The 15,000-nt window shown below is 39.4% G+C and overlaps 1 protein-coding gene across 1 annotated transcript in view; it reads left to right on the top strand.

The window, feature by feature from the left end:
• Positions 1-15,000, top strand: part of LOC138969138 (inositol 1,4,5-trisphosphate-gated calcium channel ITPR3-like) — a gene marked incomplete at its 5' end in the record, with an annotated part of 161,876 nt that overhangs the window by 72,921 nt on the left and 73,955 nt on the right. Inside the window, one exon of the mRNA XM_070341860.1 lies at positions 3,299-3,423. Coding sequence (XP_070197961.1) covers positions 3,299-3,423 — 125 coding nt within the window. The remainder of the gene's footprint in view (positions 1-3,298; positions 3,424-15,000) is intronic.

The raw sequence follows: 15,000 nt of genomic DNA, 5'->3' as shown, positions 1-15,000 counted from the left end.
TACGTGTTCCAACTCATGCGTGTCGCAGCTCTATGTCCGCTCGCCCTTCCGTCTGTCTGTCTGTCGGTCGGTCTTGTCTGTCGGTCTGTCTGTCTGTCTGTCTGCCGAAGAACTGAATTTGTGAGAGTACTTATTTTCAACTTTAACCGAATGGAAGTTTACCACTGTTTGTGAGTAAGTAAGTGAGTGAATGAGTAAGTTTGTAGACAGATGAATAATTATTGACGGAAGGGCTAACAAATGCCGAACACATGTAATAATTCGTCGACATTGTAGCTCATATTAACGAAATGCTGGATAACAGAGTTGATACACAAATGAACACACTCTAAACTTAAGTGTTCCAATTTTGAACACATGTCATTGTGATATAGAACATAATTGTACTTTTGCTGGTAGAATGTATTGAATCAAACCGTGTTTAAACCTTTAAAACACACAAATGTGTTTAACCTTTGCCGTGCTTCCTGGGTTCACCTGTACCCAGAGACACACTAAAATCATTGTAACTCTGGAACCATTAAAGGTATCGTTTTGAAATTTTAAGTATCTCTCACACACCTAATTTGCTCTCTGTCTGCAAATTTTTAGTGTGTACATGACAAAACATCAGAATTAATTGATTATGATAATTTACATAAACACTACCGATGGCGCGGGTTCACACATACCCATACTTTTAAAGAGTAGTAGTGATTGTAACTATCCCTCTGCCGACGGCGCGGGTTCTGCTACACCCATAATTACCAAAGCGGCGGAACAGTGTCTGTCTGCCTGTTTGTCTCCAAGAGACTGTCTGTCTCTCTGTTTGTCTGTCCGTATCTCTCTGTCTGTATGTCTGTTGTCAGTTGCTCTGTCTGTCTGTCTGTCTGTCTATCCGTCTATCTGACTGTCTGTCTATCTGACTGTCTGTCTCTGTCTCTCTCTCTCTCTGTCTGTCTCTCTCTCTGTCTCTCTCTCTCTTAGTCTCTCTCTCTGTCTCTCTCTCTTAGTCTCTCTCTCTGTCTCTCTTTCTTAGTCTCTCTCTCTCTCTCTTTCTTAGTCTCTCTCTCTCTCTTTCTTAGTCTCTCTCTCTCTTAGTCTCTCTCTCTCTTTCTTAGTCTCTCGCTCTCTCTCTTTCTTAGTCTCTCTCTCTCTTTCTTAGTCTCTCTCTCTCTTTCTTAGTCTCTCTCTCTCTCTTTCTTAGTCTCTCTCTCTCTCTCTTAGTCTCTCTTTCTTAGTCTCTCTCTCTCTTAGTCTCTCTCTCTTTCTTAGTCTCTCTTTCTCTCTCTCTTTCTTAGTCTCTCTCTCTCTCTCTCTTAGTCTCTCTCTCTCTTTTTTAGTCTCTCTCTCTCTCTCTTAGTCTCTCTCTCTCTTTCTTAGTCTCTCTCTCTCTTTCTTAGTCTCTCTCTCTCTCTCAAGCTCTTTCTTAGTCTCTCTCTCTCTCTTTCTTAGTCTCTCTCTCTCTCTTTCTTAGTCTCTCTCTCTCTCTCTCTTTCTTAGTCTCTCTCTCTCTCTTTCTTAGTCTCTCTCTCTCTAGCTCTTAGTCTCTCTCTCTCTCTCTTTCTTAGTCTCTCTCTCTCTCTCTCTTTCTTAGTCTCTCTCCCTCTCTCTCTTTCTTAGTCTCTCTCCCTCTCTCTCTTTCTTAGTCTCTCTCCCTCTCTCTCTTTCTTAGTCTCTCTCTCTCTTTCTTAGTCTCTCTCTCTCTCTCTCTTTCTTAGTCTCTCTCTCTCTCTTTCTTAGTCTCTCTCTCTCTCTTTCTCAGTCTCTCTCTCTTTCTTAGTCTCCCTCTCTCTTTCTTAGTCTCTCTCTCTCTTTCTTAGTCTCTCTCTCTCTCTCTCTTTCTTAGTCTCTCTCTCTCTTTCTTAGTCTCTCTCTCTCTCTCTCTTAGTCTCTCTCTCTTTCTTAGTCTCTCTCTCTCTCTCTATTAGTCTCTCTCTCTTTCTTAGTCTCTCTTTCTCTCTCTTAGTCTCTCTCTCTCTCTTTCTTAGTCTCTCTCTCTCTTTTTTAGTCTCTCTCTCTCTTTCTTAGTCTCTCTCTCTCTTTCTTAGTCTCTCTCTCTCTCTCTTTCTTAGTCTCTCTCTCTCTCTCTTAGTCTCTCTCTCTTTCTTAGTCTCTCTTTCTCTCTCTTAGTCTCTCTCTCTCTTTCTTAGTCTCTCTCTCTCTTTTTTTTAGTCTCTCTCTCTCTTTCTTAGTCTCTCTCTCTCTTTCTTAGTCTCTCTCTCTCTCTTTCTTAGTCTCTCTCTCTCTCTCTTTCTTAGTCTCTCTCTCTCTCTTTCTTAGTCTCTCTCTCTTTCTTTGTCTCTCTCTCTTTCTTAGTCTCTCTCTCTTTCTTAGTCTCCCTCTCTCTCTTTCTTAGTCTCTCTCTCTCTTAGTCTCTCTCTCTCTTTCTTAGTCTCTCTCTCTCTCTTTCTTAGTCTCTCTCTCTCTTTCTTAGTCTCTCTCTCTCTCTCTTTCTTAGTCTCTCTCTCTCTTTATTTGTCTCTCTCTCTCTCTTTATTTGTCTCTCTCTCTCTCTATCTTTCTTAGTCTCTCTCTCTCTCTTTCTTAGTATCTCTCTCTCTCTCTTTCTTAGTCTCTCTCTCTCTCTTTCTTAGTCTCTCTCTCTTTCTTAGTCTCTCTCTCTCTCTTTCTTAGTCTCTCTCTCTTTCTTAGTCTCTCTCTCTCTCTTTCTTAGTCTCTCTCTCTTTCTTAGTCTCTCTCTCTCTCTCTCTTTCTTAGTCTCCCTCTCTCTCTTTCTTAGTCTCTCTCTCTCTTTCTTAGTCTCTCACTCTCTTTCTTAGACTCTCTCTCTCTCTTTCTTAGTCTCTCTCTCTCTCTCTTTCTTAGTCTCTCTCTCTCTTTCTTAGTCTCTCTCTCTCTTTCTTAGTCTCTCTCTCTCTCTCTTTCTTAGTCTCTCTCTCTCTCTCTTTCTTAGTCTCTCTCTCTCTCTCTCTCTCTCTCTCTCTTTCTTAGTCTCTCAGTCTCTCTCAGTCTCTCCCTCCTTCTCTCCCTCCCCCTCTCCCTCCCCTGCAAGAGGTCGGTGAAGGGAGAAACTCGATGCAACCACTGAAGTAGCGCTGTGGGTTTCCCTGAACCCACCCCGTCGTTAGAGAAATAAACGGTAAAAACCCTCTTTCAAATGTATGGGTTCAGACAAACCCGCATCGTCGTTAGAGGAATAAACGGTAAAAACCCTCTTTCAAATGTATGGGTTCAGACAAACCCGCATCGTCGGGAGTGTGTAGTCAAAAGCGGCATCCGGCAAAGGTTAAAAGTGGAACACGTCAGTTTAGAGTGCACTTTGATTAACACCTACCATTTTTCTTTTTTTTTTCAGCGGTAGTGTTCCAGATCTGCATTCAGAACCGTTACAAGCTGAACAAGAAATACAGAAAATGGCTGGCACTCTCGCAGACAGAAGGAGCGGATGGTACCGTTCGAACTATGCTCAACCAGGCAAAGGTTTGTATATGTGTGTGTGTGTGTTTGTGTGTGTGTGTGTGTGTGTGTGTGTGTGTGTGTGTGTGTGTGTGTGTGTGTGTGTACCCATGTTTCCACAGGTTTGGTTGCCTAAATCACCATAAGGCAACCATCCACACGTGGATGGCAACCTAAACTCTGGATGGCAACCTAATTGTGTGGATGGTCGCTTCATTTAACACCGTTAAATTGACTTTTTTGACGGAAAGAATGTCATAACAATGTTCAAAATGACATTCTTTCCGTCCACACGTGTGGATGGTTGCCTTATGGTTAAATTGACACCGTTAAATTGACTTTTTTGACGGAAAGAATGTCATAACAATGTTCAAAATGACATTCTTTCCGTCCTCTGTAGGCGACGAAATAGGTCAAATTTTGTGCATTTTTTAGTGCAAAATTCTTCGATGCCGGAGCGAGTACTGCACCCAGTGCTGTTGTAGTGCAAGTGCACTAGAAAGGCACTACACCCAGTGCCGCCTCTTAGGTAACCATCCACACTTTAGGTGTATGTGTGTGTGTGTGTGTGTGTATGCGTGCGTGTATTCAGGGAAACAGACAGACAAAACAGTATACATTCTGCAGAAAACACAAAAGCACAAGACAACCAGGCAAAGATGTGTATATCTGAATAGAATAGAATAGAATAGAATAGAATTTATTGTCATCAACCCTTAAGGATATTGACACAAGTTGTACAATAACTGAATGGATAAATAATGTACAAATTATTTCATTCAATATTGAAACAATTAAAAACAAAGGCTCCAAGCAATTGTTGAATCTTTTCGTCTTTTTTAAATAACAGATCGCTTGGTTTCCTTAAGTCACAGTTTGATACTTCTTCTTCTACTAACTTTTTTCTAATATTGTTAAATTTCTTGCAATTGTCTAGAAAATGTAGCTCATCTTCAATTACTTTACATGTATTACAGAGGCGATTCTTTCGCAATATTCCTCTATGACGCCCAGTCTCAATTTTTAAAGAATGTGTGCTTGTTCTTAATTTTGCTAGAGCTTTTCTATGATTTATATTTGAAATATAAATTAAATAGGCTTGTATTGTGTATCGTTCTGTAATTAGTGAATAAAACTCAAGTCTTGAACATTTTTCAGATTTTTTGTTTTTCCAAAATAAAACGTATTCATTCATAATTTTTTGTTGTATAGCAAATTGTAATTTATTAGCATTAAATGTAAATTGGTTTTTCCAAACATGCTCAAATCCTACAAGTGATAATAATTGTTTAATAAATTGCAACCATGGACTTGTTTTAGAGCTAGATATCATCAAACTGTATAAATGATGTAATAAAGACTGTTGATTTGAATCTAAGATATGTCCCCAAAATCCTATGACTTGTGATATCATCTTTATACTTAGTGGAAATCTTCCCAACTCTCCTAAAACTGGAAGACACATTGCTTTCTTGTGTACTCCTAAAATAAATCTACAAAATTTTATATGTGTAGATTCACTTGGACATTTATTTGATAAGCAATTCTCAAAAACTGAATGAAGATTTGAGATATCTTTCTTGTTAGTAAAATTATATGGAAACCAAACCTCAGCTCCATATGTTAAAATTGGATGTACTAACATGTCAAATAGATGTAGTATAGTTTCTGTCTGAACATTTTCATTTATAAATGCTTTACGAAGATAATACGCTGCTTTGTTACCTTGCTTATTCAAATGATCTTGCGTTAAATCAAAATTACCATTTTTATGAAATATTACGCCCAGATATTTATATTGATCTGTTACTTGTATTATGTCCTCACCACATTTGAATGTATTACTTATCTTGGTTTCTGTACGACAAAAAGGTATAATCTTAGTTTTTTCCGTGTTAATTATTAGTCCCCATTGTTGGCAGTAGTTGTATAAGAAATCTAGTTTGTTTTGTAGTCCTTTCTTGGTTTTCGATAAAAGAACTAAATCATCTGCATATAAAAGACATGATAATCTATCAGATGTATTTTCATGAATGAAAGGAGAGTCCTTATCTGGTAGTCCATTAGTAATATCATTGATGAAAATATTGAAAAGAGTAGGACTTAGCGTATTTCCTTGATGAACTCCTTTTTTGATAACAATTTCTTTTGAATATTCTCCTTGAATTCGTGTACATATTTTTGAATTATTGTACATATTTTTGATTATTTGGTAGCATTTTCCCGTAATGCCATTCTTGTATAATTTGAGCAAAAGTGCATCGTGCCAGACGTTGTCAAACGCTTTTTGGAAATCTACAAAGCAACCATAAAGTCTACCGTTTTTAGTTTTTATGATATCATCAACAATGTTTTTTAGAATTAAAATTTGGTCTGTGGTTCTATAGTTTTTACGAAATCCTGCTTGTTCTCTTAATAAGATGTCATTTTTTTCTAAAAACGAAGATATTCTTGAATTAATGATTTTACAAAACAATTTTCCGAGGTTATTAGTGAGAGTTATTCCTCGATAGTTACTTGGATTAAATGGATCCCCTTTTTTATGAATTGGAATGCTGATGCCATTTTTCCATTCTTCTGGATATAAACCAGTTGAAAAGATCAAATTGAATATTTTTACAAGTATTTGAATAGTGCAATTTAAACTTGATTTGATAAGTTCATTGATTATTTTATCTTTTCCTGGTGACTTTTTATTTTTCAATGATTTACATGCATTTCTAATTTCTTCTTCTGTTATATCCTTATCTAAGGTAGGTATCGAATGTTTTTCAGGAATTTTATTCAATTCTGAGATAATTTCTTGCCGTCTTACTTCTGCAACTTTAGTTTCTGTCCCTATAAGGTTTTCCAAATGATTTATCCATTTCATAGGATTAATTTTAGCAACATTGTTTGCCTTTACTTCTCCAATTGTTTTTAATTCCTTTAACGTTTTCCATACCGAGTTTGGATCTTTATCAAAGTCTTCATTTAGTTTACTTACTAGCTGGTTTCTGTAGAGTCGCTTTTTTTTCTTTAAGGTTGATTTGTATTTCTTTCTTGTTGCATAATATTTTTGACAAATATTTTTATTATAAGGATGTCTATTCAACGAATTTAATAGTGATTTCATTTCTTTTCTTAATGAGAAGCAATCATTGTCGAACCATTTCTTCAGCTTCTTCTTTTTTCTTATTCTATTAGTTTTAGTTTTTGTACCTAATGCTTGTTTTGCTGCAGTAGTTAATGTCAGAGACAATTTGTTTGTGATGTTATTGATACACTTTGATTTATTGGATATTTCAATTACTTGGTTTGTTTTTTCAATGTCATCACCTATTTCCAATAGAAGAGCCTTTATGTTTTGAGTATTCAAAACTAATTGAAGCTTTTCGTGAGAATTCTGGTCCCATTTATGTATTTGCTCAATTAATTCCGTTTTAGTTGAATATTTATCATATCTTTGTCTGATTTGCTCTGTATCTTTGTTTTCATTTAGTTTGATTGGAAGACTAATTTTCATTTCTATTGAACAATGGTCTGAGTAAACTGTTAGCTTATTGACCTTCATATATATGACATGTTTAAATAAGACCTTTGAACATATGATATAATCAACTGTACTACAACCGTTGTATGTAAAGCAGGTATAATTACCATGTACATCGCCTAATGTCCTTCCATTCAAAATATAAAGATTGTTGTTTATGCATGCATTTACTAACCGTCTTCCTTGCTTTAGAATCACTTTGTCATATGACTGGCGATTACGGAAATTGTCAAAACAATAATTATCTGGTAAAGGGTATCTGTTGTTGTCACTATCACATTGTATGAAATCACATATTTCTCCAGTTCTTGAATTCATGTCTCCACACAATATGATGGAACCTTTTGTAGATAATTCTTCAATGTCACTTTCCAGTTGATGCCATATGTCATTGGTGAAATCTTTACCAAAAGATGAGTGTTCTGGGGGAATATAAATACATCCAATGAATACGTCTTGTCCCATAAATTCATTCTTTACATGAAGCCATATAATGTTACTATCACTTCTAGGTAAAATCTTTATTTTATGTTTTATGTAATCTTTTATGAAAACGCTAATTCCACCAGAAGCGCTTACAGCATTATTTCTTTTCCTTCTAATGAAATGACAATTTTTTAAGAAACCAGATAGGTATATATCTTTTTTGCTATTTTCATCTAAATGCGTTTCTTGTACAAATATTATATCATGTTCAATTAAATGTTGAGTTACTTTTTCTTCAGTAAATTTATTTATGGTATAACCATCTATTTCTTCTTTATATCCCTTTAAATTCCAAGACATAATCTTAATCAGAACACCTTCTTGCTCACTATAATAATTAGATTTTTGCTTGTTGTATGTAACCATAGTATTATTATTATTATTATTATTTTCAATGTTTATTGTGATAAGATGAAGATTTAAATTAAAATGAAACATATATCCACAGTTTGTGTTTTGTTTTCATCATTTTCATCTTTTCCGTCATCATTGTTGCTCTTTCTATAGAGTCATTTGTTTTTGTTTCTTTAGTTGTAGTATCCATCATCCACGTAGTACTCGTTTCTTCCGTAGTATTCGTTGTACTCACGGTCGTTGATTTCTCCGTCATATCCACGTTCGTCGATTTCTCTGTCATATCCACAGTCGTCGATTTCTCTGTTATACCCACGGTCGTCGATTTCTCTCTCATATCCACGGTCGTCGATTTCTCTGTCATGTCCATGGTCGTCGATTTCTCGCTCGTATCCACCTTCATCAGTTTCTCTGTCGAATCCATGATACCCGTACTTGTTTCTGTTGTCATGTTCTTGGTACTCATTGAACTGGTATCTTTGGTTCTGACTGGTTCTTCTTCTGTATCCGTTGTATTTATTGTAGTTGTTTATTCTGGCTTCTCCGCTGGACAGATTGTTCTCATTTCTTCTGGTGCTATTATTGTTGTTGCCTTCTCCGATGAATCTGTAGTATCCATTGTTGAAGTTGCCTCTGTTGTATCGATTGCTTTTGTAGCTTCGTCCTTGGTTGTACCTATCTCGTTCATCGTGGTTGTTTCTTCTGGCTTCTCCACTGGGTAGGTTGTTCTCGTTTCTTCTGAAGTTATCATTGTTATTGCTTTCTCCGTTGAATCTGTTGTATCTGTTGTCTCTGTTATGCCCGTTGTTGTAGCTGCCTCTGTTGTATCCGTTGTTGAAGTTTCCTTTGTTGTTTTTGTTGTTCTTGTAGTTTCGTCTTTGGTTGTACCAATCTCTCTCATCGTTTCTTCTTTCCGTTCTGTAGTGGTCTTTACGTTCGTCATCATGGTAGTTGTGTTCGTTGATGATTCTCTTTTCACGGTCGTTGTTTTTGGTTTGAATTTTTTGCCAGAGCACTTTTTCTAAGTGTTGACCCATATTCCTTGCCAAAACTCCCATGCCCCTCTTCGTCGGGTGTATTCCGTCTGGCTTTATTTGCACTGCATTGTCATTGCAGACGAAAGAGGTATTTCTTTTTTCCCTGAAGGTGTCAAAATTCAAGGCGTTGTATACTTCTCTTCTTGCCTCGATGTCATCAAACTTTGTTGGCGCTAATTTGTTTATGACCACATGCGTTGAAGGATACTTTTTGTTTGCCTCATTCACAAATGTTTTGAGTTGGTTGCAAGCTTCCTCCCCTCTTTTTGACTTTAAGTCATTCACTCCACTGGAAATTACGATTGCTTCGGGTGTGGGACACTTCATCTCTTGTATCACTGTGACACATTCAGATAGGGTATTTGCTTGTTTCTTAGTTATCTTCGCTCCAACACGTCGGCCAAGTCGTTCAGGGTCTAGGTCTCTCAAGACCGAATCATGGATGATCAACACCGACGGTAAACCCAAGTCGTCGCTCTCTTCCCTACATTGGGTACAGCTCTCCCCACTTACGCAATTGCTTTCATCATCAACTAACCGATCCAAAAAACGATCACGGTCATCACCAAATGAGTTATTGGGAGAATCTTCAAGAACACGATCCGTGTTCTTATTCGATGTAGATGACGTCATTTGTGAAGAATTCTTCTTCTTTTTCTTCTTGTTCTTTTCTGACTTTGATTTGACGTCATCATTGTTGATGTTTGGCGATAGAATTCCATTTCTTTCTTGCAAAGTGGGTGTTTCGGAACACATACCTAATTTCACCGTTGGTGTGCTCTGCAAAAAGTCAGCAAATGTTGTTTGTGTATCGCTTTCTCGGGATTTCTGTTGTTTTTCTTCGTTTCTTTTTTTCTCGTGATTTTGTCTCGAGCCTGCCGCGTTTGCCAGGATCACACTGTCAATCCGTTCACGAAGGTTTTTTTCCAAATCATGTACATGTTCTGATAAATTGATGATTGCAAGTTCCAGATTTTGTATGGTCTTCTTCGTTTCGGAATGTTGCATGCTGATTGAGTCATTGTGCTTGTCTGTGAGCATCGTTTCTTTCTCTTCGTTTTCGTCTTCGTAGCCTTGAACCTGCATGGACTGCATGACCTCGTCGAACACATTTTCGTCCAACGCATCCTCAGCACATATTTCACATATGTACTTTCTGGACCGATTTCGTATGTATAAACATACCTGATAAACCGGCATACGCGTGCATTTCACGTGAATTCTCTTGTTGCACTTGGAGCAGTTGATCGTTCGACCTGGTCGTGTGGTCATGCAAATGCATTCATCATGTTCTGGGTCGTTGTTGCCATGGTCATGATGATGTGTGTCTTCGCTTTCTTCTTTTTCTTCCTCATGGTTTGAGTTTTCATCCCAATCATTCAGTATTCTTTCTTTTCGTTTCGTTTGTTCTTTATCTTCAATATCATTTGAAGCAATAGAAATGTTTTCGCTTACTTCAAGCCCGTTGTCAAGTGGGTGGGTGTGTGTGTGTGTGTGTGCGCGCGCGTGTGTGTGGGTGTGTGTGCGTGCGTGTGTGTGTGTGTGCGTGTGTGTGTGTGTGTGGGTGTGCGTGTGTGTGTGTGTGTGTGCGTGCGTGCGTGCGTGCGTGCGTGTGTGTGTGTGTGTGTGCGTGCGTGCGTGCGTGCGTGCGTGCGTGTGTGTGTGTGTGCGGTGTGTGTCTGTGTGTGTGTGTGTGTGTGTGTGTGCGGGTGGGTGGGTGTGTGTGTGTGTGTGTGTGCGCGCGCGTGTGTGTGGGTGTGTGTGCGTGCGTGTGTGTGTGTGTGTGCGTGTGTGTGTGTGTGTGGGTGTGCGTGTGTGTGTGTGTGTGTGCGTGCGTGCGTGCGTGCGTGCGTGTGTGTGTGTGTGTGTGTGCGCGCGTGCGTGCGTGCGTGCGTGCGTGCGTGTGTACGTGCGTGCGTGCGTGCGTGTGTGTGTGTGTGTGTGTGTGTGTGTGTGTGTGCGTGCGTGCGTGCGTGTATGTGTGTGTGTGTGTGTGTGTGTGTGCGCGCGCGCCCGCGCGACCTTGTGACCGCTTGCAATGGCAGACTTATCCAGAACCACAGAGCAGTATGTAACACATGTTTGCGTATCAAAATTCAGTGAAAAAAAGTAGCGCACACACACAAAAAAGTTATGTTCCAGTACGCTGTCAAGTTCGTGTAAAAAGATGCAGGTTTGTGGTGAAATTTCATTTACTTTTACGAGTGCCAAGAAAATGAGTTTGTCGTCTACTGTTGGCAACAAAGTAGAAAGGAGAACATTCACTCAACCATAAATTGGACCGAGACATAGCGGTTGTTAAGTTTATGTTTTGTCTGAGTGCAGTCTGTAAATTCGATTTTGGTTTCGGTAATTAGGTACACTTGTGCTCGGTGAGGGTTTTTATGATAGTGTTTGAAATCATTGCGGCACTTTTACTTCAAAGAAGTGGTTCTTTGCGACATAGTTGGATGTCTTTCCAAACCCTCCGACTAGCACAAAGGCCCCAGTTTTCGAACTGCGGGTCTGCTGTTAAGAAAGTGGACACTGAAACGTCAGGAAAATATGTATTCCATACATATCAACAAACAACTTAATGATAAACCTTAGCGCACTGGCAACCATTGTGAGGGTAACTTTATATTAGGCCAAACAAAAATAGTCTGTTTACGGTAACCCGACCGACCCTATTTTTTTCGCGCGACCCTAGACTTTTTTTGGCATTTGGGGAAAAAAAAAAAAAAATCCCGAAATACCGACCCTATTTTTTTGGCCTATGTTACCGTAAACAGACCTTCTTTTTTTTGGCCTTACAAGTGAGTAATCACATATTACGAGACCTTGTTAAAGAAGACATGCCGATATGTATTCGACGTCCAAAACAATCCGTATCACAAAGTATGTCCGGTAGTTTTCTCAAGTTTGTCCACACTTGTTTCAAAACTCTGAAAATGCCACAGGCAAAATACACATGTTAGCGAAAATAAAAAGCGAAGTCGATTTATGGGGTCAATGGGTATCTTTATTTCAATAACCGTTTTTGTCAGAAACCTTGACGTACTCACGAAACATTGTGAGGTTAATAACTGAATGTTAACGAATGAAAGTAACCTGAATGTTACCTAAAACTCAATCAACATTCCAACACTAACCTACATCAATTATTCTTGAAGAAATTCTCCATAATTACACTCACATAAAAAAGACACCTGTGAGGTTACTTAGTAAATGTTACAGAGAGACCTACATCAGTTATTCTTGACAGAATGCTTCATTTCCTTGAAATGTGCGGTGTGATCATTGAATGCTTCTTAAAACCCTACCGACTTACCAACAATTACTCCACATCAATTACTCTTGTCAGAAAACCTTCATCAGTGTACTCCCGAAAACTGCAAGGTTAATGGCTTCTTACCCCAAAACCCAGAGACACGCATTCGCCAACGATTTGTCGGAAGTTCACCATGAAGCGTTTTAAGACGCCTCATTTGCGCAGGCAGGTAAAGTCTTAGATTTTGATCATACTAATCCCGCGTGGCACCTAAGTAATTGACATCACAGACATTGTGTGTCCTGGAGGCTTGCCTAAGGCGCCCTTACGTCACTCCGTGTTTTAGAGTTCTGAGCAAGAAAAATAATTTAGTTATATTTAGGGGAAGGGAAAGTGGGGGGCGTGGGTGGTGCCGGGTGGTGGTAAACTCGTGTGAGATAGAGAGAGTATGTGAGAGCGAGAGAAAGAGAGTGAGATAGAGAATGTGCGTGTGTGTGTGTGTGTGTACGTGCGTGCGTGCGCGCGTGTGTGTGTATGTGTGTGTGTGCGTGCGTGTGCGTGCGCTGCGTGCGCTTGTGTGTTTGTGTGTGTTTTTTGTAGCTGTGTTTGTGTGGCTATGTGTTTGTGGTGTGACCGTTTGACATGCTGGTGTGTCTGTCAGTTTTTGTGTCTAGGACTATGTATTAATGTGCTTGTCTTTATGTGTGTGTAGTTATGTCGGTCTGTATGTGTGTGTAGTTATGTCGGTCTGTATGTGTGTGTAGTTATGTCGGTCTGTATGTATGTGTAGTTATGTCGGTCTGTATGTGTGTGTAGTTATGTCGGTCTGTCATTCTAAATACATGCAACGCGAGTAGTGCGCAAAGGATTGCATGCTTGTGTTCGTTTATGAGTGCGTGCACAGTCTCAGGTCCCGATCCTCTTGTCTCATCATACCGTCAATGGTTGATGTTGCAGTGCTGCCTATCATTACCCTGTGTTGTACAGGTTCTCTCCGAATTTGCAATTCTAATCTGGGCCCACCTTCGTTCAGATCACCTTCAAGCGTTTAAGAAAAATGCTAATAGTTCAGTTTGTCTGTGTTTACGTGGCTTATGTTGCTCGCTGATTCTTTCACCAGATAACCCGATTCAGCAATTTAAAATTGAAGACACAATCATACAAACTTGAGGAAATTCCGTGAGTACTCACGGCCTTATGAATTGCAATTCTTCCGTGAAGAATTACAGTACGTGCCTTTGCACACGTGGTTTTCTTCATCTGTCGATCACAGTTGACCCGTGGAAACATTTTCATGGCGCCAGTTATAAACAAACAAGCCAATCAGAAAATCCGGGCCGCTAGGGAAAAGCCCGGATGTGAAATTAGGTCAATCTTCTGCCAGAAGCATGCGCGTGCAAGAATGATCACATAGAAAATCCCAGCCTCTAGTGTTTTGGGAGGTTTTGTTTTGTTTTGTTTTTACCTTTTTCTCTTGCTTTATTTTCTTCACTGTTTCTCGCCTTAAGTCTCTCTCTCTCTCTCTCTCTCTCCCTCTCTCTCTCTCCCTCCCTCTCTCTCTCTCCTCTCTCTCCTCTCTCTCTCTCTCTCTCTCCCTCTCTCTCTCTCTCCCTCTCTCTCTCTCCCTCCCTCTCTCTCTCTCTCTCTCTCTATCTCTCTATCTCTCTCTGAGTTCTGAGTTCTCTCTCTCTCTCTCTCTCTCTCCTCTCTCTCCCTCTCTCTCTCTCTCTCTCTCTCTCTCTCTATCTCTCTCTGAGTTCTGAGTTCTCTCTCTCTCTCTCTCTCTCTCTCTCTCTCTCTCTCTCTCTCTCTCTCTCTCTCTCTCTCTCTCTCTCTCTCTCTCTCTCTCTCTCTCTTTTGCTTTTGAATGTTACTTATTACCATACGTAGGGAGGTCCACAGAGAAAATCCAAAATGGCGGCCACAGCCGTGATTTTTTTTTACTTTTCTATGAAGATTTAAAAGGCTAAATAAATATTTTCAAAACGTCAAACAACTTGCAAGGGTTTCTCCAGTTGTTGTTATTTTGAATGATTGTTGGTATGTGAACGTGCTGTTTTTGGTTCATGAGTAAAACAAGTCCCGAACTTGCCCCAAAACGCTATCTCCCGCTTCGGACTTAGCCGCAAACGCGGTGTACAGGGAAAAAGCTATTTGACGTCGCGGCAAGCGAAACACTCGAAATCGTCACCCAAGTTCCAAGAGCGCGCGAAGAAAAACTATTTAAAGTACAATACTGAAATTTAGTGTGGCATAAGATCAACCCTTTGTTATGATGTATGTGAAAGAGCGACTTATCAACATTTTATTAACGTCTTGAAAAAGGGTGGGTTCTGAACACAGTGTTTTACTTTTTACACAGATGTTTCTGGAAATCGCCCATTCCTGTCAATAATGTTAAAAGGCCAATCTACCAGGACAATGTCTTATCTAATCAATGTGTGCAATACTTTAACCGGGCCAACCGATTGAAGTGAAGCAATATTTCAACTTTTGCGCCGTCCAAGGCCGAATCGCGTATGTTCTGAGATCTCGCAAGGAAAAAGTATTAGATGCAGTTTACTGACATTTTGCATACCATCAGATCAATCCTTTGTAATTATGTATTCCGCTGAGCGACTCATAATTACTATTAACATGTTGTGAATATAGTTGATTCTGAACACAGTGTTTTTGTTTTGACACAGGCGTTTTTGGAAATCGCCCATTTCTCTCAGTAATCTTAAAAGGCTAATCTACAAGAAGAACATCTTTTCTCATCAATACGGGCTATACTTCGACCGGGCCGATCGACTGAAGTGAAGCGATTATCCAACGGTTGCGCCGCCGAAGGCTGAATCTAGTCATGTACAGAGTGATACAGCTATTTGCATGACGCCGCGGCAAGCTGAAACACTCGAAATTATCGCCCCAGTTCCAAAGACTCGCAAAGGAAAGATATT

Source organism: Littorina saxatilis, linkage group LG1, assembly GCF_037325665.1.
Source record: "Littorina saxatilis isolate snail1 linkage group LG1, US_GU_Lsax_2.0, whole genome shotgun sequence".
Taxonomy (NCBI): domain Eukaryota; kingdom Metazoa; phylum Mollusca; class Gastropoda; order Littorinimorpha; family Littorinidae; genus Littorina; species Littorina saxatilis.
Note: the sequence above shows the minus strand (reverse complement) of the source record. Positions and strands in the feature narration are given on the sequence as shown.